Raw genomic sequence first — 26800 nt, 5'->3', positions numbered from 1 at the left:
TAGGACACTCAAACTAGAAGGGCCCCGAAAAAAAATGTAGTTTATATCCAATATTGATAATTAAAAATATCTTGAAATTTCTAGAAAATCGTCGCGATCCAATTTTAAATTCGAAAACCGAGAAGTAAATTTCATAAGTTCTCGTCACAAAAGTTGGCATTTCATCTAGTTTGTTATTTTAGAAATTTAAAAAAGAAAATAATATTGTAATGAGGGTTTAGGCATATTATAATATCTCTACAAAATATAATCACTTTTATTTCGTATAAACTTCTAACGTCATTAAATTTCTCATGAAGTCGAAACGTATTTGCATCAATACTTGAGATGTGTTAAAGTAACATTGTTAGTTTAATAATAGATTATATAAGACGGTTGTCGAAAAAATAGCAATAATTTTTAAACAACAAAAAATGACATGGTGTCACGGTCCGCCTATTTTGTGGATCACGTTTTATGATATTTGGCAAAGAGGTTCTAATGTAAATAAAAAAAGATAAAAAATAGCCCAAAGAAGCTTGTAGGTTAACTAAAATATGAAATGTTCGGTAGAACCACTCTCTAAAAAGTTGTAGGTAGAAACTTGTCACCAAATTGTAAAGATTTCTAAGAGCTTTCTAAACATCTTGGTTATACTTACATTCTAAAATGTAACTAGAATATGATATTCTCTATAAAATCACTTTCAACCCTAGTACTAAATCAATTACACCCTCAAATAAGGAGGCGTAGTGCTATATATACGAGTCAAATTTCATTTGTAGTCCAATCAAGCAACTTATAAACACAATAATCCAGAAGTTTGGAACATTAAAACAACATATTTGTGAACAATGGGAAATATTTAAATTATTTATAAGAATGAGTTTTAACCTTCTATTAGTTTGGAAAAATAAAATTTCAAGAAAATAAAATATTAATTTATAAATAAACGGATTATGTGACTATGTATTCTTGGAAAAATGAAATTTCAAGAAAATAAAATATTAATTTATAAATAAAATCTGCTTTTCATTTTAATGAGACGATGGATATTTGATTAAGTATAGCATAAAACAAATCATAACAACTAAATAAAATAGAAAATAAAAAAATTAAATTTTTGCCCCCAAAACTTGGCCAAGCAAGAACATTCCACCATCTTACTGATTTGTGCTTATGCTTTATGAATGGGAGAAAAAATATAAATATATTCTGCCAATGTGAAACACAACAACACAAGCCCTATCTCTCTCCCATGCAACAAACCTATACGAATTGGCAAAGGATGAACAATATACAAATACAAAAAATCAAAGTGCCTCACTCAACCAAAGACAAGGGCCGAAGAAAAAAATTATAACCCCTTCTTTTCTGTGTCACTCAACACTATGATACAGGGACAATGTTCACCTCAAGTGGCCTCAAAGCCCCTTGAACAATATCTTGAACCGATCCATTTCTTCTGCAAACCTCCGACAATTCTTCGATCGGAATCATCACACCGTTAACGGGCCCACCAGAAGCTGCTTCGGACAGAGCATGCAAGAATCTCGACCGTTCGATCTCTGTAACAGCGTTTGGTGGAATTAAGCAGAGGCTGTCCTTTGCCCACTCTAAAGCCTTCACACCGTAGGCTCGTGTAAGAGCTAACAGTGCATATGTTACCTAGATGAGAAATGGAAAATAAGCTTAATTTAAATAAAAAAGTGGCAACAATAATATGTATGCAAAAAGTATTTGGAAATTTGTAGGGAATCAAGTGGATAACCGTTTCTAGTCGAGAACTTGGAAGTGCTCCTGTTAGAGCAGCTATGAGAATTCTGGTGAGCACAGCACCTCTAGGGATGATGATATTGTCCCGTATAGATGCATAAGGCTTCCCCTGGCTAGTGTTTGCAACATCGAAAACATCTGATAAAAAATTCAATATGGATTTCGAGGCTTCCCTGCAGTGGAACGGCAAGCATTGTATCTCATCAAGATCATGCTGGTTTATTGTGTGTGTGTGTGTGTTGTGTGTGTGTGTGTGTGTTGTGTGTGTGTGTGTGTGTGAGAGAGAGAGAGAGAGAGAGATGACCTGTGTGGTACGGTGAAGCCAATCATCGAACAATCCACTAAACAAGGAAATACAGGAGACGGAAAAAATAATTGGGGACAATAACGTATACACCTTGACGCCAACAAGAAACAATCATCTACCAAATCGGGCCTGGCAGTGAAGTCCTGTGAGACGGAAATAATATCAGAAAAAATAATAATGTAACAGGATTTCAAGAAACGAGTTCCCAATTTGTTAATTGTATGACCACACCTGAGCCTTCGTAAGCATAAACGTTGTATGGTTGAAGAGAGATTCAATCAGGATTTTCAAATAGTTTGTACAAGATGGATCTGACCCAAATATCTACAAAACAGAGTTTCGATTAAGCTTAAGATACAAAAGCTGAATAATAATATAAAAGCTCAAGGAAAATACGAAACCTTGATAACTTCACTAGAGAGATAGAGGAAACAAGGCTGCTGTTGCTGTTTGTATAATACTTGTATCTCCTCGAGCATTACACCAACTGTAACTCCCATAAAAGTTTTAGAGGTCCTCACCTAGAAAAACACCAATTATTATAGGGAGAAGAACTGCCCAAGTAAGAAGCAAAACTAGCAAAGAGAAATAAATAGGAGCCAGATTTTCAAATGCATGACTTCCACGGAGACATAGTCCACAAAATATGAGAGGGCAACAGATTATCAAAATTACTTTGGCCTTGTTTGGGAATGGTTGTTAATAAAAGGGTTTGAGTTTGGATTAAATATATTTCATACGTTTGACTAAAATCCAGACTTGTTTCTTATCATGGGCTTGAAACCTAAACCCCAAACATTTGACAAACCTTGATTATATTGTCCATAAAATCCTATTCTAATTCCCAAAACGAGGCCAGAGAAGATAATCTGAAATCACTTGCACTGTTTATCGACGCAAAACATCTGAATAACCAACAAATGACGGTCATTGTCAGCAAACTTACAGCATTTTTGCACGCTCGGCAAAGTGATTCCATAGTCCGCATGTCCCACAAACGACTGCAGCACAAGTATAATGAGCTCAAGCTTTTTACAACGGTTCGACGATAAAATAGAAACTAAAATAAAATATATTACAGAAGCAGATCTAGAGAGCACTGACGTATCAAAAATTGCTTTGAATATCGGCCAGAGTCTTTGAACAGCATCAGCAACTGCCTCCGGATGATTTACATATCTGAAATGTTTTCAAATTGCATAACCATGATTACTTTTCCTGGCGAAAAGGCGTGACTGAACAGAGAAAGATAAATGGCATTACCTAAATATATTTGCAAGTCGATCTATATGAACAGTTAGATCACGAGCAGGTCTCTGCCCGAGCACTACAGGACCTTGACTGATGATGTCCTGTTGGTTGACCACATGAAATAAATACTTATTTGATTCCAAAAAGAAAAGGTCGAATTTCACGACGATAAAACTAACCTGTAAAGGAGTGACAGCGGGTGAGCACAATGCCTCTAGGCCTTTCTTAGCATGCTCTGAAGGAAGTTCTGTGATAACCACACTGTGGGGAAATATCCCAACAAGTCAATATAATATCAATCTGAAGAATTTCTCTAGGATTGTAAAATCAATATTACCTTAGTGCCTCGACTAAATTTAACGAGTCATCGGCAGAAACCTTGAAGGAGCCTTCTCCAATCACTGCCCTTTGGTATATTTGGAAGAGACCATCCAAGGAACCGCAAAGCTTTTTCTTGCAGTCTATAGTCGAAATAAATTATATTAACTGAACTTTCGGAATTGAGATACATTTACTGATCAAGTATAAGTGCAGCTGTTGCGAAGGTAGCCGCAGATACAAGTACAGAACCAAGTTGAGGTGAAAAATCAAACAAATGGGTGAAAAGTATCAGCGCACAGAAAAATAATTGACTTTTTAAGAACGCCAAATTATTTGACACTCTACAATCTCATGTATGGTACTACCATTTATGCAGAACCACACTCTTAAAGTTATAAAACACTGTAATTCTGCAGCAAAATTTCCACCCACTTAATGAGGGGTGGAATATGAACGAGGACAATTATGACATCAATAACATAATAAGAAAAATGACCACAAAAAATGAAATGAAGTCAATTGTTGTTGAGTTCACAAAGATTACATTTGAGCTCGAAAAGTAGTACAACTTTGACTTGATAATAACAAAAAATAAGAACTACGCCAACAAAATACTTACCATCACATATATGACGAAATGCCAAAGCAGCTGCTGCTGCAGTTTCCTCTGAAATACTCATGCCGCTAACAAGAATATCTATGAGTGGCGGCAAAAATGAAAGTCCACTTGGTGCACCATCAAGCCATTTTGCATAAGCTCCAATGACTAAGCACACTAAAGAAAGAGAATAAAGTCAGGGGAGATGGTTAACCATCTTAAGGAAAATGGTGAAACACAATAATCTCGTAGAATGTTACGTGTTAATTTAACAAGGGAGATGAAAGGGGCTTCATGGTTTCGAAACACAGATACCTGTCTGTAGCAGCTGTGGTTGATGAGGAAGTTTTGGAAGCAAAGACATAATCTGACCAAATTAAACATTTGTGAGGTTGTTCTGAATTGAGCAATTCAATACATAATAAAAAATAGTTGAACAAAAAATATAAGCTCCTCCCTCTGTGATAACTGAAAAAAATCTTAGATTGTTCTGGACAAATACAAGTATAATAGGAAAATGCAAAGCAGGGCTGGCATCACAAAGATCTTTCCTAACAGATAGGAGAATGTTTCGAACCTGAGGCATAACTTCTCCGTCAACAGTAGGTACGAAATCTGATATTGCTCGGATGCTATACAAAGCAGCTTCTGCTGGACGCCAATCTGTTTGTCCGCAGTTACTAACAGCCTATGGTGTCAAAAGGGAAAAAGTAAATACATGGCTGACAACTTAATAAACCAACAAGATTTTGGATGCGGAATAATCACAGATTTTTTTTTTTTTGGGGGGGGGGGGGGGGGCGCAAGTGCACGTGCACAAATAACTAGAAGCCTTTAGATTAATAACTAACAAAATGAAGAATTATACAGCATCAAAGAGATAACACACACCTCAACAAGCTTCATGTAAAGAATTCTTAGTGTAGCATCACCACCTAAGACTAGAGCTGCATCAATAAGGACATCTGCAACAGCTGCATATAAGAGAGAAACTTAGTCAGATATCCACAAAACTATAGGATCATATAAGAGACCAACCTAAGCAATGTTGAGAAAACTGACACCACAAACTTTTATATTGTCAACTTATTACAGAAGAACCGAAAAGCATATATGTCCTAAGACATAGCATATTCCTAATGCATATGCAACAAATGAAGAACTAGCTTGCTGTCAGCTAAAACTCAGAAGACATTGTCTATACCTTAATATGTGGATCTATATCTCCGACCAACTTAAAGTTAATGCGTGAATCTATGGGACACAGTATGTTTTCATCAAGAAGAGCAAAGATAGATTGATAAATCTAAATATGATAGAGCAAATATATTTAATTCTGGAAAAATATTTTATTTAAGGATTTTGTCTTTCTTTTTATAATGCTTTTCTGACAACTATTACAAATCATAATGTCCAGAAGACGAAGGCAAAAGATGAAGGCCAGCATATATTTCTCTGTCTATTTATCTGCAGAGCAAACACTGGATGCTACTACTGTGCTGATGTTAGCATAATTTCTCTCCAGTGGTGGTTGTCCTAATTTGCTTTAGGACAAGTACAGATTGCATCTCATTATTCATGATGAATGATGGATCAGATGAAAAGAAAACGACAAAAAATTGATATAGAGCTCGGATTTCCTATGCTTGTCCCCAGCCAAAATCAGAATTTATTCTCTACGTATATTTGCTGAGATGAGAGAAGGTTATTTTCTTGGGAAGTACTACAACAAACAGAAGGCCAATGACATCAACAGAAGGCGATGAGAAAACAAAAATGAATAATTTAAACATAAACTGCGACCACTTAAGAAACAATTGAATCACTCAGCAGACAAAAAAATTCAAATGAAATTGCAGAAAGTACCATATCTGGTCTGCTTAAAATCTTTCTGATCTTCTCTTGAAAGATCTGCATAATCTTGGGGATATCCAACTTTGACGCTAACCTGATTTAAAAATAATGGAGAGGCTATTAAAATCCAGGCAGTTACTAAAGATAACTTTACTTTGATTTACACTAGTATGCAAAATCAGAAATTTAGGGAAGTTGTGCATTACGAGTGAGGTGATCAGAATCAGAAGATATCATTATGATATCAAACATAGAGACTATACAACTGACAGATTTTTTTGGATCCTGAAAATCCACTTCTGTAAAATGAAAGATCATAGAAGACCATTACTGTTTTGACCGGTATACAGAACTGTCTATAATTTTATGTATATTTAATTTACAATACATCAAAGTAACATTGTTGTTGGTTTTTTCTTGCCCAATGTTGAGTCTAACACTTGACGCAACCCTCTACCAACAGCATTTAATACAATCATCTTTCCCTTTTCCATATATGCATATCTACATAAACCAATCATTTAACCCTCTAGCCTCTTCTATTTAACATAAGTACTTTCAGTTCTCTGCAAAATGGAAAGAAATTCCTTACCCTCCTTTTAAATCTTTGAAGTATTTTTCTCTCAAGATAAGAGGAAAGTAGCAACTAAGACATTTTGGCAACCATCACCTGATGCTCTAACTTCGATTTGGAACAAGATCATTTTGGGTCTATACCACGAAAAGTTTCTTTTGAAGATTGGAAAGAGACTGCACCAGTTTCCATCTCTTTTAGAAGAGCTTTTAATTGAAAAAAGAGAAAAGTCTCACCAAGGAAACAAGTGATTCGTATGATGAACGGAAAACTTGCAACAGGCGGGATCTCTCAGCTTCAACAGATGCTTCACTACCGTATGCTACATAAGAATTCCTGATCCATTAGAAATGTCAAAGTCAAAAGTTGGTTCAGCACACACGCAAAAATTAGAAATCAAAATTGTTTCACCTCTCAATTAACATAAGTTGAAGACTATGCCAGAAGTTAAAGGTCATTGAAGCAATATCAAATTCTGGATGTGACGCAACTTCGAGTAATGCTTGCACAATCAACATTGATTCATCAGAACCTGAAAACATAAGTCATTTATCTTAAGTTAACCTTGGTAGTGACAATACAGCAAACACTAACCCAAATCACATTCATGTTCATATGTATATAAAGTGGATCTGTTAAATACATACTAGATAGAAACACGTATATCCAAGTATGTATGCAAACAATTAATTTGAGCATATATAATACTCTCCTTATGTACTACAGCAACAAAGAGAAGTAAAACCTTCAAGACGTAAGAAATTGCATACCATTTGCTATTAATTCAACATATGCATCCCCCATGTCAGCAAATAAGCGAGCAATGGCCTTCACATCCTCCTCGTCCTGAGTCGAATGTAAATAAATGTCGAATACGAAAAGCAATTACAACAGCTCAGGAAAAATATAATAATTAGACAAAGAAGAAGGGATCTTGTAACACTGTTAGAAAGTGTCTCAAATATCTATAACAAATAGAACCAAGCTAGATTTGAAAATGATGTATTCGGTCGGGATAACAAAAAGACTCATCCCTTCAACATAGCTGAAGTCCACCCAGAACAGCCAGTATTCGTATCTAGTGCAAGTCAGACAAGTGTTACGCCATACATGTCAATCAAATTGCAAATATTTACATCCTATTTAATACTCCATGAAAAAAATCTTGCATATATTTATTCTAGTGCCAATTAAGCTCGAAATGTTTGTCCCAATGATTATCTTTTAGTTCCACTTCAAAAGAAATTGCCATTACCGATCACAAGGTGCTCGGAATTTGAGAAGACCTGTTTCACTAATTATTTCAACACTCTGCACGAGAGAAATATGTCTGCTAGGCAACTATGTCCCATTAGCAAGTTAATCATTTCTAAAAAGAAGTGCACACTAGATAGTCCACATGAAGCTTTGAAGTGCTGCTATCCATGACCAGTGTTTGAAACTGTGAATAACAGTAGAGTGCCAAGGAGGATAACAAAGAGTTCACTGTTTCATACATCATCACCCCATGAGTCAAGCTAAATGGTCATGTCTCCCAATTGTAGGATTATAGCCCATATTTGCTAACAATGGTCCCTCACTGCAGCCCATTTTCTTGATTAGCATAAGAAAAAAAGTCATTTCCCTTGTCAACACTAATTATAAATTTGCAACTAATTATGCTAAGACTAATCTGAAGATCTTTTCAGACCAGTCAAAATAAACACATTCAACTGATATTTAATACAAAATTCCCATTCAACTGAACGGGCTCCTCATATTAGAAGTATTAATAACCAAAACCAAAAATTCAATATGCAGTTGTCAATAATAGTTTAAGAAACATAAGTAGCATGACACTTACAAAAATCAGAACAGGGAAATATTCTTGGAAAAGAATTATAAAAATCTAAATAAAAATAATACCTTGGAAGGATCTCGAAGCTGTGCTTTAAGATTCATAATCCGAGGGACAATTGCTTGAATTAAGGGCATCTGAGACGCAACTTCATCAGGGTTTCTAACTGCTGTATAGTGTATTAATTCAGAAATGACTGCATAAAAACATTAAAAAGGTAAGGATTCTGAGATTTCAAAAAGCTCCTCTCAATCAGAATGGACTCATTAACAGCAAGAAAAAATTAAATGCAACAGTTAACAAGTTGGTGGACTAAGAACTGAGAGGGGGAGAGAGCTGGAATAATAGATGTCGCATCATGCTGCCCATGCACTTCTATTAGATTAGAGTGGTAACATTGTGAAGGAGAAAAACCTCAAAAGTCTTTAAATCCATATCACTAAATTTTGCTGTTATTTCTATTCCACATAGCCAATGCAACCACATAATTTAGATGTAATAACCATACACATTAAGGCTATCCAAGCATCATGTCTGCAAACTTGAACAGCTTATTTGATTTCATTTAACCACCTAAATTGGTAGCTGTTTATACCTTGTCAAGTCTGAATACAAATTGTTACCCATCTTTATCCAAAAGATTCACACACATGGCTCAAATCCAAGATCTTATAGTTTATTTTAAATTAAGACCGTTAATCATTTTTCGTTTTAGTTATCCATCACTTAAGATTTTAAGTTTTGGAATACTTAATTAATCTATCAATTATTACTCAATAACTATAAGATCTTCTGAAGTAACAAAGTAAAAAGAGACAAATTGAGTAATCCGTGACAGTTCAAAGTAACCAATTGCTTCTGAAGAGACCTAAAAAGATGAATTGCAAGATAATATAACTTAAGAGAAAGAAGGATTAACACGTCTTTCACAAACCATTAACAGCTGCCTCAGAAAGTATATCACTATTCAAGCTTGAGAGAGCTGAAAGCACTAATGGATGTGAAGCAAGGGCTGAAGCTGGAATCCTGAAACCAATAAAGTCCGTAGAAGAGATGAGAACATGATATAAAATTAATGGGGCACGGGCACATAAAAAAATACAAGGATATGGAAAACTCTCTCAAATATAAAATATACAGCTGCATCCTGGGTCTTTCCCCCAAAAACGGGAAAACACAACATGCGGAATGAAAGTGCAAACAGAACTCTTGTAGGGTCCACAGAGAAAAGAAAGTACCTATGCCTTAACCGTAGCCAAGAAGCAAAACCCTCAAGAACCTGCCGATTTATAAGAACTTAGAAAGGTAAACAAAATGCAACATCAAATCCTTGGACAACCAAGTTGATTTAAAATAAAAAACATATATAGTAAGACTGAGTTGAAATACCTAATCAATTTGAAATCATTGTACAACAATCAGTTTCAATTTCAAACAAACCAGTAAATGTCAAGTACCAAGACAAATGCAAAAGATGATGGATGAATACCTACTTATTAGAGTAAAAAGGTAAAGAGCGAAAATATGTTGGAGAAATGCCAAGTTGTAAAAATAGAAAAAATAACTTAGGCAAAATGCGAAAATATGTTGGAAAAACCTAGTTATAAGAATAGAAAATAAATGACTCTTAGGCAGAAGAATAAAGGAGAATGCCTACACGCATCACTAACAAACCAACCCCGCAAGTCTCCTTCGGAGAAAAAAGCGTGAAAGGACGCTTCGTTTATGATCTCGACATAGTAGATTTAACTACAGTCAAATGCAAAAGCATATCAAAAGAGGTAATTCTACTACGCATCAACTTAACAAAGTGGATCATTCTACTAATTATCTACAATTTGAACCCAATCCATAAGATAATTGAATGTCTTAAGAATTTTTAAATATCATAATTAACAATGAACTATGGACTATGGACTTCCGTGGGGATATCATCAATAACAACATATACCTGCTCCGACAGTTCATTCACATTCAAGCAAGCAGTTAAGACATTAAGTGCAATCTCCATCCCTGAAGCAAGTTCATCTTCAAAATTGCGGCGCCTATCAGGACGCACTGCTATTTTGTAGTTGAACACTTCCTGTTTCAAAGAAAATTGTTGTTACCAATTCTTAAAAACCCATTCTAAGGGAAATAATAAGACTCAAATGAATTGTTTATCGGTTCAGGAAACAACAATAATTACATAATATCATTGTAACAAACAACAAACGCATGGACGGAGAAACTAGGATTAATTTAAGATTTAGGAATATTCGGTATTTGGCAATGATATTTTCATGTGTACAGATACATTAGCGTATACATGCTTAAAAAAATATATGCATCTTACACAAGAAATACACACTAAACAAATACATCATAAAGACACCAGCAGTTAATGTCAAAAAACTTAAACATAAATTTCCTGAACAATTTTATAACTATATAGTAGGCTGCTAAAATAATCTTGAGCAGAGTATTTGCAGAAGCAAAGTTCTTTGGTGTTCATCAAGATGAGCAAGAGAGTTCTAAACGCCGAGATAAGAGGAATTTTGAAGCTTGTGGCCATTTTTGGCTGTACTGAACTGATCGATCTAATAAAATCTCAAAAGAACCTGAAAAATAGCCAAGCTAGGAAGCTTTGCTCAGACCATAACCAAAGAATCTAATAAAAGCTGCATAATCAATATCTACACACTTCAAGTAAACTTTAAACAGTCTAATAAAAGCTGCTTAATCCGAACAAATGTCAAAGTTCCACCAAGCATGCTTCCATATTGTAATTGTGGTGAGCGAGTGAGAGGTGCAGAAAATAAATGAGCCATAAAAATCAGGTTTCTATATACCTCAGGCAAGACTCTGAGAAGTTCGAGAAAACTTGGTATAAATTCAGGATGCGAACTCATCTCATCTCTTATCCAAGTGACAATACCACCATCTCCCCAGTCTTCTGCTGGTACATGGACAGCCAATGCAGCCACTGCAAGGCTAATCTATACATCGCCACATTTAGTGTTCTGTCTTACGACATACAGATATCAATTCAAATGATCTAGCTTTACCTGAGTTCTAACTTTAGGAGGTCCTTTGTGAAATGATTTGAGCAAGGTCTGCATCAAGAATAAATACATAAAATTACATGCAACAGAACCAAGCATTTAAATGACTCTCATGCGACAGAACATCCATTCTCGAGGACTCATAAAGCAAAAACAACACAAATACAAAAATGCAAATTAACTGTAAAATGTTCTATGGAAAGGATCCAAAAAAGAACAAACGACGAAGAATAACTGCTCCATGCACAAGAATGAATCACAAATGACATCTTTATCAGAAAGCACAAACCTGTGTAATCTATAAAACATATCCATTATCATCTCTAAGAAACATTGAGCACATTTATCCATAGAACAATCTATAAATGAATCCCAAAATTATCAATAGAAAACATAAAACACATTTTCCTGAGATTATAGTCAGATAATCCTGCATACAAGCACTTGTAATCTATGTATAACTAGCTAATGAACGATATTAAAGGAATGAAGAGTAGAAGGATGCAAAAACAAGTAGTTCCTAAGCAAATAAGAAACCGTTCAACTCTTCCGCCAATTTCGAGCTTAAGTACAAGGTTCTTAAATGACTCACCAACATGTTACATAAGATCAACAAAAAAATAAAACCACAATAAATTTGATGATTTTGTATCAATGGTATTTCAATTAAACATGCGTGATATCATGAAGATGATAAAAAATAAAAAACTAGCAATGCACAGAAAACTGAACCACAGCCCAAACTACAGAATCTCACAAGTTCCTTACATTTAAGGAAACCCGTAATGGACGAAAAGCTTCGGAAGGTAATTCTTCAAAATCACGTTGCACCTGTTTCCACCATTAAAAGATGCTTAACAATTCATCTTGGCATATCGTTAATGATATTTAAAACCTGAAAATATAAGGAGAAAGTAGAATCTTCATCCCCCACTCCCCAACCCAGAAAAAAATAATAATTTGGATAAGCACCTTGCTTCTGAGGGTCTGAGAGCAGAAAATCAAAGTTTCTATATTGCTAGCAGTATCATGAAGCAAATTATCTGCCACCTGGCCACAACAAACACATAATCAGCATATTCATGACAAAAAATCAGGCAACAGTTGATGTTGTCTGTTAAAGTAACAGGAAAAGAACAGAGAAGAGACGAGTCCTCTCAAGTTTTAAGTCACCTCATAGGAATACATTAGCATAGAGGAGAGGTAAATGGGAAGCAGATCATAGCAGTATCTATACTTTTTCCTCTTTCTTACGATACCATTAGTATTTTTCAGGTTTAAAAATATTGATAGGTTAAGCCCAAAAAATAAAATGGGTAAATTAATCCAACCAGTGAAATATTCATCTCCATTTACCAGTGACAGAGACTGCATCCATGTTCTCTGTCTAAATCTCTTTATATGAACAAGATCTTTCTTTATTAAGTGGCCAGCAGGAAACTGTTATATCGCCTGACAGTAACATCTTAATGCTGTATAGGATCAGATAACGAGTGACACATACCAATTCTACGTTCAAAATAATTTTAAACAATAGAACGCAAGCAGGGAAACTGTTTTACAGCCTGGAACAACACCCGAGGTGGTAAATCAATACTATCTCAAACAGCAAATCTCATGTTTCCAAAAGTTAGATATTTCAGCATAAGCTGAAACAGACTGCATATTCCTTGCATAAATTTGTATCCGGATAGCTTCCTCTAAATGAAATATGGACTGTACAGATATTTTTCTCGGTCAGCTAATCAATACTTACTTTGGTGTTCTACAGTTTTAACTTCCTGCTCCAATAATTTAATCTTTTGGTAGCAATCTATTCAAGCCGAAGCCATTTCACATATTTAAGTTTGCTTCAACGATAAGAAGTTTACTTGAAATATGCGAAGAACCACAATAGTAATTACCGGTGATTTACTGCACTGGCTTCAACCAAACAAAGCAATGGTAAAAAAAAACACCACATAACAACATTCTCAAATGAGTTTGGGAAAAAAATCACCAGCAAAAAATAGAAAATTTAAGAGGGTGGAAAGATAGCTAATATGTGAAAAATGCTTCATCACATGCTCATTATGTGAAATCGGATGCATAATATTGATTAGAAATTTAGATCAAAGCATTAGAACCAGAATAATAGGCCAATGCATTCTGAGGGGTTCAGAAAGACCAAATCCTATTAAAACTCCACAAAACTGAAACTTTATAATGCAGTTCCATTAAGCTACAATGATTTCTAGCCAGTAACTCACGTACATAAGTCACAGACTTTGAAACCCCTATAGTTAAACAGTAGACGACACAAAAGCAGGTTATTTATTCGACCCCTTCTCCCAAAAGAAAATAAAAAATCCACATTTCATTTGCCACAGAAAACCAGAATGCGATTGCCAAAATCACATCCAGAATGAGTGTGGCATATCACGTTGGGCACCAATTCGAAATCATCAACATCATATATTTAAGTGTGTGTTGGAACTTTCACTACTGTATATCAAGCCGACATTCATGCTGGAAAAGTGAAGCTCCGTTCTAGAGTCAAGAATACTAACTAGTAATAAAACTACAGCAATTCATCAAATTCAGAAAAATCGCAAAATCCTCCATTCTTTTACCCCCATTTTTTTTTCCAAATAAAAACATGAGCATCCAATTAAAAATCTCACCTTTCCTATAAAACCCCATAAAATTCAACTAATCCCAATCCAACTCCTACAGCAATTTAAAAATTGACTGTTCCGATCAACACTTCAAACCCTCATTACAACTAACAAACGGAAATACACACACACACACACACACACACACACACACACACATATATATAATCCTTAAAAATCGGCAATCTTAGAATTGAACAGCGAGAATCACACCTGCCAAGCGTCAATCGTACGCTGGAAATCCTGAAGCCATCGATCAGCTTGCATCCGAACGGCGTCGTCGGGGTGGTGGTAGAGCGCGTTTAGGGCTTCTTTGACAGTGTTCTGCAGCTCCATCTTCTTCTCGAAATTCTCCCGAAATCAATTGATTGGCGGATAAAGATAGACAAACTTTTACTGTATTTATACAAATTATATAAATATATATATATACGACTGATGTTTGTTTATGTAGTCTGCTAAATGTTCTTTGAATTTGTATGCCTGTATGTCACACCAAAATGTTGTGAATATATCTATCTAATGTATATATATCTGTGTGTACTTGTGTGTAATTGGCTGTGTGGGTAAATTTGTAATTTCTGAACTCGTGTTGGGCTGGGTTGGGGGTTGGGGGATGGGAGGGGGGGGGCGGCTTTTGATTGGATGTATTATTTGACTGTGAATTTGGTCTTTTTCCATAGTGTTTTTTTTTTTTTTTTTTTAATAAATTTTTTTAATGTAATTTACAGAAATGAAATTACTTTTAATTATTTATTTATTCTAATATTAAATTGGTCAATTCGGTGTTAACTATGATTGATTCCTCCATACGATCCCTAAACCAACAATAACTTAATGTAATTCTTTGGGGTGTATGGAATTGTGAGTGAAGTTGAAAATAAATGTTTATATACAAAAGTTATGATTTATTTACAAATCCTTTAAAAGAAAATTATTATTATTATTATTATTATTATTATTATTATTATTATTATTATTATTAGGGTAAATCCACTTTGCCCGTCGTACTCTCAATTCCATCGTTTACCCCTTGTACTTGTAAAATTTTCCAGTACAGTTCTCTCCGTCAACTTTTTTTAATTTTGACTCTAACACAGTTTGGTCAAGAGTCAAAATATTGAGAGTTGGAGAGGGTAAAGTGATTCTCGGTTATGAACTGTGCCAGAGGCGTTAAGTATAAATCCTAAAGAAATGCAAAAAATAAACTTGTAAATCTTATTTTATATTTGACATTCATGAATTTTCATTTCCGTGTTAAAGTTAGAAATAATCAAATATTTAAATTCATAACTTCAATAAATTTTAGGTTGCGGCTATATATGCGAGACTAAAACCACTTGTGCAAGACCAAATTAAAATTTTCAATGTATATATACTATAATACCCTTACTTGTTAAAAAATAGAAAATTCCAAATGTGCAAGACCAAAAATTCAAAAACACAAAAAATCCTATCACAAGACCACAAAACCAACTCTCATCTTCCTCATCTTCCAAAACCCACAAGACTTTTCTCCTTCCTCCTCCATAAACACACATAACCTAAACATTCAAAATCATCAAAACTCAACAAATCTTACAAAGATGGCAAGTATGGATTCAGAAGACATCAAAACAGAAGATTCTATGGTGGAAGAACCCAAGAAGGTATGCATTTATGAGTTTTTTTTAGCTAGAATATCGTTTTTCCAAAAAAAATCCCTCGCAAACGAATTCGACATGTACAGGTCGAATTTTATGGGTAAAAATCGACATTTAGATGTCGATTTTGAGGCATACAATTCGACATTTGGCAATGTCGAATTTGTGCTATAAATTCGACATGTCAATGTCGATTTTTACCCATAAAATTCGACGCGTAAGTGTCAATTTGTAGCACAGTTTTTCGACACATTGGTGTCGATTTTTACCAGTTTCAAATTTAATTTGTTTTTCCTCTTTTTTTGTAAGGTTGAACAAAATGAGGAAAGTGGGCGTAGGTGGTGGAACTTGGGCAGGCGGAACTTTGACGGCGGAGAAGGTGGGCGTAGGTGGAGAAGGTGTGCGTATGTAGGGTTTGAGGAGGGGGCTGTTTGTTTTTTTAATTCAAGCATTTTTTTTCCCTCATTATTTGTATTTGGTCTTGCATGAAAAAAAAAACCAATTTAATTTATGGGTATATTTTTTTATCTTAATAAAATAGAATCTTTTGTAATTTTTTTTTAATTTGGTCTTGCACAAGTGGAATTAGTATTGCATATAGCCGCAACCTAAATTTTATTTTATTTTGTAAATATAATTTTTTTCAATAATCGAATGTAATTTTTATTTTTTCATATTTTGTGTGCTCAAAATTAGGTTGGAGATCGAAGAAAAGAAAAAAAAAACAATTTGTTATTCTGCACTCTGAATAATAAAATTGCATTTATTATTTAATTCAAAGTGCAATGTGAATGATTTATTGTGCATCGAGAATGCAAAATGCTATTATTATTTTTCAAGAGTGCAACGACTGCAAAAAGCTCCATTTGAGGGGTGCAAAATGAGATTAAGCCTAATTAATTATATATTTTAAATGGTGTAAAAATGCTTATATTTGAAGGGCGTAAAAATGAGTTTATTGCAAATACTACCCCTGTGTTATCTCGAATTGGCAAATACCCCTCTGCGAAAAAAAAACTCACCAACAGCCCCTTGTGTTAACATTTTCGAAGCACACTGCACCCTTTGTGATTTTAGGCTTTGACTGAAGGTAAAGTGACAAAAATACCCTTGTGAATTTTCAGCAATTAATAAAATATATTATAATTTTATAAATATTATATAGTTTTTTATTTTGTAAATACTAAAAATAAAAAATATATTTAAACGAGAATGAAATATATATTATAACATTAAAAGTTTTAATATGTTTTCTATTTTTTTTTTTAGTTTTAATTATATATTAAATAAAGAAAAGAAAAGAAAAAAAAAAAAAAAAAACGTTCTTCTTCCCCACCCTTCCACCCAACTCTCAGCACTCATCCACCATATCTCCACCGGGTTGCCGGCTCCGCCGCAGCTCACCACCATCTCACCTCTCCTTCACCAACACCACCATCTTCTCTAGATCTATCGCCCACCAATAAATTTTAATTTATTGAAACTTTAGTTTCCACCAACAAATTACTTTACACGAGCCTCAAACCTTCTCCCAATCTCTTGTTTTGACGGCGGTGGTGGCGATAAGAAAGAACAAGAGAAGAGAAAAGAACCAAAAGACGCAATTTTGACCTAGCAAGTTCAGCCGTTGTCAAAGTCGTCGCCGTCGAGAGAAATTGCTTGGAAATTTTAGATAACCATTGCTGTAATTGGGGCTTAATTAGCCTCGAGTTGTACGGATTCGGGTCTGGTATGGGAATCGTAGAAGATGAGTTGGTGTTGCTGAACTTCTCCTCTTGTTAGGGTTGGGATTTGGGGGTGGGGAACGGGGAAGAAGACGATGTTCTGTCTTCTTCTTTTTTTTTTTTTTTTTTTTTTCTTATAATATTTTTCTGTATTATTATTTTATTTTGCAATTCTTGAAATTACAATTTGGTCCTATAAATTTAGGTTATTCATAATTTAACCAACAAGATTATTTTTTATTTTATAAAGGGGTATTTATGACATTTCACCCTAAAAATACCATTAAAAATCGCACAACCCGCGAGTGAGTGACACGATTTGCGTCCAGGGGTGTCGATGCCTTGACTTTGTTAACACAAGGGGGTGTTGGTGAGTTTTTTTTTCACAGGGGGGTATCTGGCAATTAGAGATTACACAGGGGTGGTATTTGCAATTACCTCGCGTAAAAACAGACAAGTACAGACTACAGAGGACATGCATCGGCATGTCAAAGCTTCAACTCTTAAACGCCTTACAACACACTGAAAAATGCCACACAGACCGATTGAAATTGAAAAGGAAGAGAAGAAGAAGAAGAAGAAAATCAGAAAATGGCGGCAGCTTCAGAAAGCGATCGTTCATCACCAAGCATCTTCATACCTGACGAATGGTCTAACACAGCCGACGCCATAGCCAATTGCTCCGTTGCTTCCCCAATTTCTTTTGTATGTGGCCCCAAAAATAGCGGGAAAACCACCTTCTCTCGTCACCTACTCAATGTTCTTCTCCAGAGGTACGGACGGCATTCATTTTTTTTTTTAATTTATGGTGAATTTCGAATTTTTGGACGTTTGTGAGATATATGCTTGAAATACTTATTTTTCTGTTTTTTTTTTTTTTTTGTGTGTTTAGGTTTTCTGTAGTTAGTGTGGATAAATTTGTGATGTAGGCTAAATTTTACTTGCAGAGCATTATGATATACAATATGTCAGTGTGGGCAATTGTCTTGTCGAAATTCGAACTTTTTTAATCTAGCACTGTATTTGATATGTCTGCAGTTAATCGTTTGATCGAACTATTGAATCGACAACCGATTTGTTTAGCCTAGTGGTATTCGTTTGGGTGCGTTTGTTGTAATGGCTGTTAATATTAATGAATGCCACTTTCTTTATAAAAAAATGGAAAATCGAACAAATCATGAAAGTTGTTCACAGGGTTTATATGTTTAAACCAGCTTTTGTAGGTGTTCGATCTATTTTATTTGAGATTTTCACTCCTCTAAGAATTGTAGTTTTTTCGTGTGACACTAAACACTATTATATCTATTAGTGTTTTAGTGTGTGTGTGTGTGTGTGTGTGTGTGTGTGTGTGTGTGTGTGTGTGTGTGTGTGTGTGTGTGTGTGTGTGTGTGTGTGTGTTTAACCACATATAACTATGATCTATTTATTTAAGGCACAAAAAAGTGGCGTACCTCGACACTGATGTTGGGCAGACGGAGTTTACTCCACCTGGTCTGCTATCACTAACTATTGTCGACAAGATAACGCCAGGTACATTGTTTTTGCTGTTTTGAGTAAGGTTATTGCATTGTTTGTTACTCTTAGGATTTATATTTTTGCGTTGTAGTGATTTTATTTTCCGATAACGTTTTTCATGTTTCGATATGTAGATTTGACTATTCCATGCTTGAAAACACCTGAGAGGTACGGAATATTTTTATTTTATTTCAATTATTTTGTGTTGAGTGTTGAACCTTTTTTTTATCACGCAAACATGAACAATTAGAAGAAGCATAAGGTACAGCTGATTATGTAAATTTGCGTGATAACTTTTGCGAGTTAGATGTGCAGTGTGCGCTATTGCCTTGATATGTATGCTTTATTGAGTTGTACTGTTGATGGAGTGTTTCGATTAGTTGTACTTTATTTCGGGAAGAATTAATGTTATATAGTTGAAAAAAGTAATAATGTGTTCATTGATTTAGTCTATGATATGCCGTTGAATCATATTCTCGAAATTGTTTATGTTTATCCATTTCAACTTGTCAAGTGTATTGAATAAACCTCGATTGAGCTATTTGCTTTCTGATTATTATTCAGATGCTTTTTCTTTGGCGACATCTCCTCAAAACGGGACCCCGTTATCTATTTGTCTTACATATCGGCCCTCTATGACTACTATCTGAAAGAGTATTCCATGGATAACAAGACAAAATTCCAGGGTACTACTACTAGCTTGCCACTTGTCGTAAATACCCCTGGCTGGGTAAAAGGTTCGTTTATTGTTGTTCCTTCTCTTTGGTTTTGTAAACTTCAATAAGAATTTAAATTTCAGATACAACTTAACATGTAGTAGTACACAATATACTATTATCCTTACATATCGTCGTGTTTTAGGTATTGGCTATGAACTACTGGTCGGCATGCTAAAACATATGTCTCCTACACACGTGGTCAAGATTCGGATATCCTCTGAAAGCAAGAACTTGCCTCCGGGGGCATTTTGGTCAAATGAGGTCAATAATGATTCTGTGTGCGTCATCGAGATCAATGCTGCTCGTCAGGACCATTTAAAGAGATCGTATGATTTTTACTTTTTTTTTATTTATCAAAAATCTTATTTGATATCTATAATAAAAAAGACTCCGTTTTTCCAGGGTTCTGGTACAAAAGGATGCACGACTTTTACGAGATATGCGTCTAATGTCTTACTTCAGACAATGCTTACCTAGCGATATGACTATCTCCACGCTGAAGGAACTTACTCGTGAATTATGTGCTCTCAAACCTTATGAAGTTAATATATCGAGTGTCGAAATTAAGCACCTTAACAACCAGGTAGACTCGGCTGCTCGGATATTCCCTTGCTTACTACAGCTATTGATATTATTTCTACAAATTCATGTGTAAAAAAAAGTTTATTTCTTGAGATTACAATATCTTTTTGCTAGGTAGCGGTGTCTGAAATATTCCGCAGTTTGAATGCAACTATCATTGGACTGGCAGTCAGTTCAGTGTCTGAGAAATGGCCTCAATGTGTCGGTTTGGGTTAGTAAATCGAACTTTACGCTCGACTTTTTTTAAGCTTTATACCATAATGCGAAATTCGTTGCACTATTTGTTTGTAACATTTAATCCATAAATCGCGTGCAAAAGCTGATTTTTTTTTTTTTTACGTTTATCTGTTATCAACAAGGGATTGTGAGAGCTGTAAACGGCCCTTCCAAAGGGGTAATCTATGTTTTAACTCCGGTTCCACAGAAGGTTCTAGAAGATGTGGACCTATTACTCATGGGATCTATTCAAACTCCTACTGCTCTACTGCTGGTACACACATCCTCTCTTTCAACATTTTATTACTCTTTCTTGCATATTTCAATTTGATGTGTGACCCTTTTTTTTTTTTTTTTTTTTTTTTTTTCAGGCACCGGGTTGTATTTCTCCGTACATGTCGGCAAATGTAGTCCCTTATATTTAAGAGATTGAAGTGATGAGCATTTTCCATTTCTTGAAATTGAGGATATTATCCGTTTCTGGTACTTACTAATAGGCTACCTTTTATTGCATTTTCATGGTTAGAAAAGATAATATACTATTTGATTTGCATATGTTTATGCATTTTAAACGTATTAATATGTTATGGAGAACGACTTTTGACAATGTGCCTTATGTGAGGAACAACTAATTTTATGTAGTACTTTTGTTGTAACCTATTTTATGTGAGAAAACTACTGTTACTATTTGACTAAGTTCAATAACAAATTTCCAATATCTTAACCAAAGATGGGGTAAATGTTTGACCAAGGTCAAAACAAATTTTGAATATGCAACGAGATGGGGTAAATATTTGACTAAAGGTCAAATAGTCAAAAACAAATTTCCGGATATGCTAACAAGATTGTGGTAAATGTTTGACTACGGTCAAAAATAAATTTCCAATATATTTGGGTAAATGTTTGACCAAGGCCAATTTTTTTTTTCTTTTCGAATATTGTAATTATCTTTAATTTTTCGAACCCCAATATCAAAAAAAAAAAAAAAAAATCAATGACCTACAAAACGGCGTCGTTTGGTTAATTTTTATCTTCCTTTGGTTGTCAACGGTAGGCCGTTAACTCAGGTAATAATGGAGCGACCATCAATCCTAAACGAACACCACCACCCTTCACTTTAATTAATTCATGCAACCTCTCTCATAATCTTCTTCTCTCTTCTTTCTCTCTCCTACCTATAGACACATCCATAGCAAGACAGTAACATAAGACACAAAAAGGAGAGTTAATTAGTTTCTCTCTCTGTGTGTGTCGTTGTGTGTGTGTGTGTGTGTGAAAGAGAAAGAGAGACACAGAGAGAGAGAAACAAAGAGATACAGAGAGAGAGAGAGAGAGCATGATATAGTGTTATTATTATTGCCTTCTCTCTCTCTAAAACGTACACAAACAAATTAAATTCATCCCTCCATCTCCATTTCACACAGTGTGTGGTGTTTTTTTCTTGATCATCATATATAACTCATATAATTAAGCACATGCCGCCATGGGGAAATCATTCAAGAACTTCCTCGACCAATTAAACCTCGGCAAATTCCCACAATTCGTAATCTTCGCGGTCCTTGAATGGACGATGATCCTTCTCTTATTCGCGGACGGGCTCATCGCTTTCGTCTCCAACGAGTTCGCAAAGTTCTTCGGCCTCGAGACCCCGTGCCTGCTCTGCACGAGGATCGACCACATCCTCGTCAAGCGCAACTCGAGCTTCTACTACAACGACTCCATATGCGGGGCCCACAAGAAGGACGTGTCCTCCCTCGCCTATTGCCGCATCCACGACAAGTTGTCCGATATCCGCAACATGTGCCAGGGTTGCCTCCTCTCGTTCGCCACAGAAAAAGATGCCGACTGCGACAAGTACAAGTCCCTTGTCGGGATTTTGCACAAGGATTTCGACTGCTTCGTCGATGACGAGGATCGGAAGAAATCGAGCGCGGTGAAGAAGGTGGATGGCGGTGGTGGCGGTGGTGGTGGTGGCGGCGATGATGAGGATGATCCGAGGTGCTCGTGTTGTGGGGAGATTGTGAAATTGAAATTGTCGTCGAAATACATTAGGAGTTTGTCGATGAAAGCGCCCGTGTCGTCTCCACGAGCGTCGTGGTTGGCGAACGGGCGGAATAATGTGGAGTCGCCGCAGACTAGGTATGCGGAGCTTAAGTTTATGTCCGAAACGGGACGGGATGTTTCCGAGGTTGATGCTTCGAATAATGCATATAATCACGGTGAGTATGAAAAACAATCTTTTAGACGACGTAATTTTTTTCCAAACTTTGTTTTTGATTTAAAAGAATGAATTTGTGAAGATAGAAACTTATATGTAAAATGCATACTATATAGGTAAAGAGGCTATCAAATCCCTAAACGCGCCATCGTTGCCGTACTCGAAGGACATAAACGAGGACGCCTGTAGAACCCCGATTTTCGCGAGGAGGAACAAATTCTTCCCGATGCCGTTGAATTCCGCTCCGGTGAGCCCTAGAGTGTGGCTCAACAACGGCCTCCGAAAACTCTCCGTCGAAAGAGGCGGCGGCGGCGACATGATCGGGGACCCCACCAACAACAACAACGAAGACGACGACATGGCGAATTCCAATCCGCTAAACGAGGTGGATTTCGAAATCTTGAACCGTCTGAAGAAACAGGTCCGCTTGGACAACAAGTCGTTGATGGCCCTGTACATGGAGCTGGACGAGGAGCGGAGCGCGTCCAACGTGGCGGCCAACAATGCCATGGCCATGATTACTCGTCTGCAGGCGGAGAAGGCGGCCGTGCAAATGGAGGCGCTGCAGTACCAGAGGATGATGGAGGAGCAGGCGGAGTATGACGAGGAGGCGATCCAAGTCATGCGGGACGAGCTCTCGAGGAGGGACGAGGACGTGGCGGCTTTGGAGTACGAACTCGAGGTGTACCGAGAGAAGTACGGGGTCGTCGTCAATAAAATCGGTGGCGAGATTTGCGAAGTAGCGGATGAAGATAGTTACTACTACCAAGACGGAAATAATCACGAAGAAACGTCGTTGTTCGATTTCGAGGGCGAAAAGTCTCATCTTCTAGGAGTTTTGAATGATCTTGAGAAGAAATTGAATGTGGATGAAGGATCAATAATCATGCATGAAGATGAAGGTAGAGGTATTTCAATTGCTTATTAAAACTAAATATTTCTACCGGGGTTTATTGCATTTAATACCCTTGTGTTTTTTGTAACTGCTAAAGAAACCCCTACGATTCAATTTTATTATCAAACTACCCCTAAAAATGAATTATTTAGGGGGTTGTATGCTAAAAAAATGCACTAAAGGCATTTTTAGTAATTATGTATAATACATGAGTACTAAATGCAATAAACTAATTACTTAAAAGTATTAATGTTTTCTCATGTTGTAGGAAAACAAGATAATAAGGCTACTATTACAAGAGAAGTATCTTTGATTAAGGAGAGATTGAGAGCCCTTGAAGAAGATAGTGGCTTCTTACAGCACGCTGCGATGACGATGCAACGAGGCGAAAACGGAACTAAACTATTGACGGAGATAGCTCAACATCTACGGAAAGTTAGACACTCCGTAAAATCATCATCGGACGACATAGATGAATGAGCCTTTTGTTATGCATATATATATAGGTGATTTTTCTTTTTTGAAAGATCTCTTCTTTTATTTTATTTTATTTTCGTTCTCTTTTTCCGTCCCACATGGAAATGCGTGGATCGATAATAAGCCGGTCGGAGAAATAACCGCGTGAATTAAAACGAGCGGCCAATCTTTTCAGTCGTCTATGTAAAACTTTGAAGCTGATATTTTATCGCGCTTTAGTAGGTATATGTCGTAAGGCGTGTCGAGAAATATTATTTGTAGTTTTTCTTGCATAATTTTCTAATTATACAATTTACCAAGTCCATATAAATATGGCAATTTTATTTCTTAACTAATCAGATGGATGAAAAGCCAAACAATATTGTGTCACATTTAAAAATGTCAACTTCAATATTTTCTTCAATTATTATGATTTTGTTTTTTAATAAACAGTTTTGTCCAAGTCAGCTAGCAAGAAATTTCCCATGTGATTGTCATTTTCATTTACTTTATCAACAAAATGAATACCATCACCCTTACGAGTGTAAACGAATTGAGTCGAGGTGTAACTGTTCAAAACTTCTTTGAATATTCATCGAGCTTTAAAGATCGTATTCGAACTTAATTTGTCTGTCATCCGATCGATTCGAGCTCAAACGAGCTTCAATAGAACCAAACACAAATTCAGCTGATGAATAGCTCCACAGTTAATTTTCTTGTATTAATATTTTTTTACTTCATTTGTTCCTAAATAGGGGACGTTTTTCACATTTGCACAAATCTTACGAAACTCAATAAATATGTCCTGATTTTAGAAAAATATACATTGTTAGACCAATGTACCCTTGCTTACTATTAGTTAATGCGGAGAGAGTGTTGGAGAATTAATAAGGGCATACTTGAAAAACATGTAATCAATCCAGCATTGAAGTTCTAAAGTGACAGATAATATATAACCCAATAATTATTCAAAAATGACAGATATTGTGAAACAAAGAGTGTATTTTCGTTCTAATCGAGCCAAGTTCTGGCCGAACTTCATATCTTGTAGACCAAGCACGTGTGCTCAAACGAGCATTCATTCTTTATCGATCATCGTCCATCGAGTAATTTGGTTCAATTCACATGCCTACTTCCACCCTTGCCCCCTCACTTTCTCCATAATCTCAATATGTGCACACAAACTACAAGAAATTTCAAATTTCTTTTCAAATCTTGAAACTTACATCCCATGTCATACATGTTAAATCTAAGGGCAAATTACAGCCACCACCCTAAGTTAAAGTTAAATTACGAAACCCCCCTCCTGTTTGGATAATTATAACCACCCTCAACCAACTATGTATTGTCTTACACGTCCACTCTTACAGTGTCAAATTACCAGCAGAAGGAGTGATGTTTTCGTAATTTAACATTACATCAGGGGTTGATCGTAATGTGCCCTAAATCTGAAATATCCATATTTACTTCCAACACAAGTACTATGACTTCGTCCATGTTAAATATCTTAATTCTAAAATCTCAATCACTTAACAAAAATTCAAAATTCCCAACAACTCCAAAACCAACTTCCTTATCTTATAATTTCTCATTTGATTTCTTCCACAAAGACTAAAAAAAAAAAAAAAAAAAAAAATCCCTATAAATCAATCATCAATAAACTCTCCTCCATTGCATCACAAATAATAATATCATGAGTTCATCAATGGCTTTTCCACCATTGATCCTTCTCCTAATACTTCTCTCTCCGTCGCCTTCTCTCTCATCGGACCCCGATCCATTACAGGACTTTTGCATAGCCGATTTACAATCGGCTTCCTCGATAAACGGCTTCCCATGCAAGGCGGGGCCCAACGTAACCTCCGAAGACTTCTTCTTCAGCGGGCTCGCCCGAGGTGGCAACACCAACAACACCTTCGGAAGCAGTGTGGTCCAAGGCAACGTTCTTTCGTTTCCGGGGCTAAACACACTAGGCCTTTCTATGAACCGGGTCGATATTGCCCCCGGGGGGATTAATCCTCCGCACCTGCACCCCCGGGCTACAGAATCGGGGGTGGTGGTGCGCGGTAAGCTTCTCGTGGGGATGATTACCACGGGGAATGTTTTCTACTCGAAGAATTTGACCGAGGGTGAGATGTTTGTGATTCCGAGGGGATTGGTGCACTTTCAGATGAACGTTGGCAACGAGTCGGCGCTTATTTTGACGGCTTTTAATAGCCATTTGCCGGGTGCCGTTGTTATTCCGTTTACTTTGTTCGGATCGAGGCCTTCGGTTCCCGATGAGGTTCTTACGAAGGCTTTTCAGGTTGATAAAAGTGTTGTTGATGGAATTAAATCCAACTTTGGTGGTTAATTAATTCATTAATTAATTTTGATCATTGTGTGATTATTTTATATAAGATCCTTTGTTATATTCTTTTTTATGTTTCGACGAAGCCATGTTTGTCGTTTTTTTCGTGCCGTTTTCTTGTATGTATTGCCCTGTAAACTGAATATTGTCTTAACCATAAGCAGCAATATTTTAGGAAAAATGTGTGTGTGTGTGTGTGTTGAAGTCAATGTTATAGTTGGTAAATATATTCAAGAAAAGCACTGATTCTTGCCCTTGATTAAGTAACTAGACCTAATATGTAG

General features: G+C 36.0%; 4 protein-coding genes across 5 annotated transcripts; 3 read left to right on the top strand and 1 right to left on the bottom strand.

Annotated features, from left to right (window-relative positions):
* Positions 1-1115: 1115 nt before the first annotated feature.
* Positions 1116-14616, bottom strand: MOS14 (ARM repeat superfamily protein). 2 transcript variants are annotated; one of them, XM_012997526.2, is made up of 27 exons: positions 14412-14616; positions 12514-12591; positions 12310-12372; positions 11545-11592; positions 11329-11475; positions 10449-10580; positions 9736-9776; positions 9432-9523; positions 8566-8693; positions 7431-7506; positions 7072-7192; positions 6897-6996; positions 6099-6180; positions 5124-5206; positions 4810-4920; positions 4548-4599; positions 4254-4409; positions 3651-3774; positions 3493-3574; positions 3326-3414; positions 3167-3241; positions 3009-3063; positions 2464-2583; positions 2294-2386; positions 2060-2205; positions 1751-1928; positions 1116-1647 (listed from the first exon to the last, which is right to left on the bottom strand). In XM_012997526.2, exons 1-27 carry the CDS (start codon positions 14532-14534, stop codon positions 1369-1371), a joined length of 2874 nt encoding a protein of 957 aa, XP_012852980.2. In that variant the 5' UTR covers positions 14535-14616; the 3' UTR covers positions 1116-1368. The 2 variants fall into 2 exon arrangements, with proteins under 2 accessions (XP_012852980.2, XP_088673139.1); XM_088817013.1 differs by lacking the exons at positions 12310-12372; positions 12514-12591; positions 14412-14616 and having other exon boundaries at positions 11329-11470; positions 11545-11570.
* Positions 14617-18006: 3390 nt separating this feature from the next.
* Positions 18007-21326, top strand: LOC105972619 (polynucleotide 5'-hydroxyl-kinase NOL9). Its single transcript, XM_012997589.2, has 9 exons — positions 18007-18338; positions 18998-19095; positions 19215-19248; positions 19645-19817; positions 19942-20125; positions 20202-20382; positions 20496-20592; positions 20741-20871; positions 20969-21326. Exons 1-9 carry the CDS (start codon positions 18157-18159, stop codon positions 21020-21022), a joined length of 1134 nt encoding a protein of 377 aa, XP_012853043.2. The 5' UTR covers positions 18007-18156; the 3' UTR covers positions 21023-21326.
* A 372-nt stretch (positions 21327-21698) lies between these two features.
* Positions 21699-24514, top strand: LOC105972542 (putative myosin-binding protein 5). The gene is made up of 3 exons (XM_012997502.2): positions 21699-22816; positions 22932-23717; positions 23979-24514. Exons 1-3 carry the CDS (start codon positions 22081-22083, stop codon positions 24188-24190), a joined length of 1734 nt encoding a protein of 577 aa, XP_012852956.2. The 5' UTR covers positions 21699-22080; the 3' UTR covers positions 24191-24514.
* A 1185-nt stretch (positions 24515-25699) lies between these two features.
* On the top strand, positions 25700-26601 carry LOC105972539 (germin-like protein subfamily T member 1). The gene has a single exon (XM_012997499.2). The coding sequence runs from the start codon at positions 25860-25862 to the stop codon at positions 26517-26519; it is 660 nt and encodes a 219-aa protein (XP_012852953.2). The 5' UTR covers positions 25700-25859; the 3' UTR covers positions 26520-26601.
* Positions 26602-26800: the final 199 nt, after the last annotated feature.

This window comes from Erythranthe guttata, chromosome 4 (genome assembly GCF_056151865.1).
Source record: "Erythranthe guttata isolate IM_541 chromosome 4, IM_541, whole genome shotgun sequence".
Lineage (NCBI taxonomy): Eukaryota > Viridiplantae > Streptophyta > Magnoliopsida > Lamiales > Phrymaceae > Erythranthe > Erythranthe guttata.
This window is presented reverse-complemented; position numbering and strand designations above follow the sequence as displayed.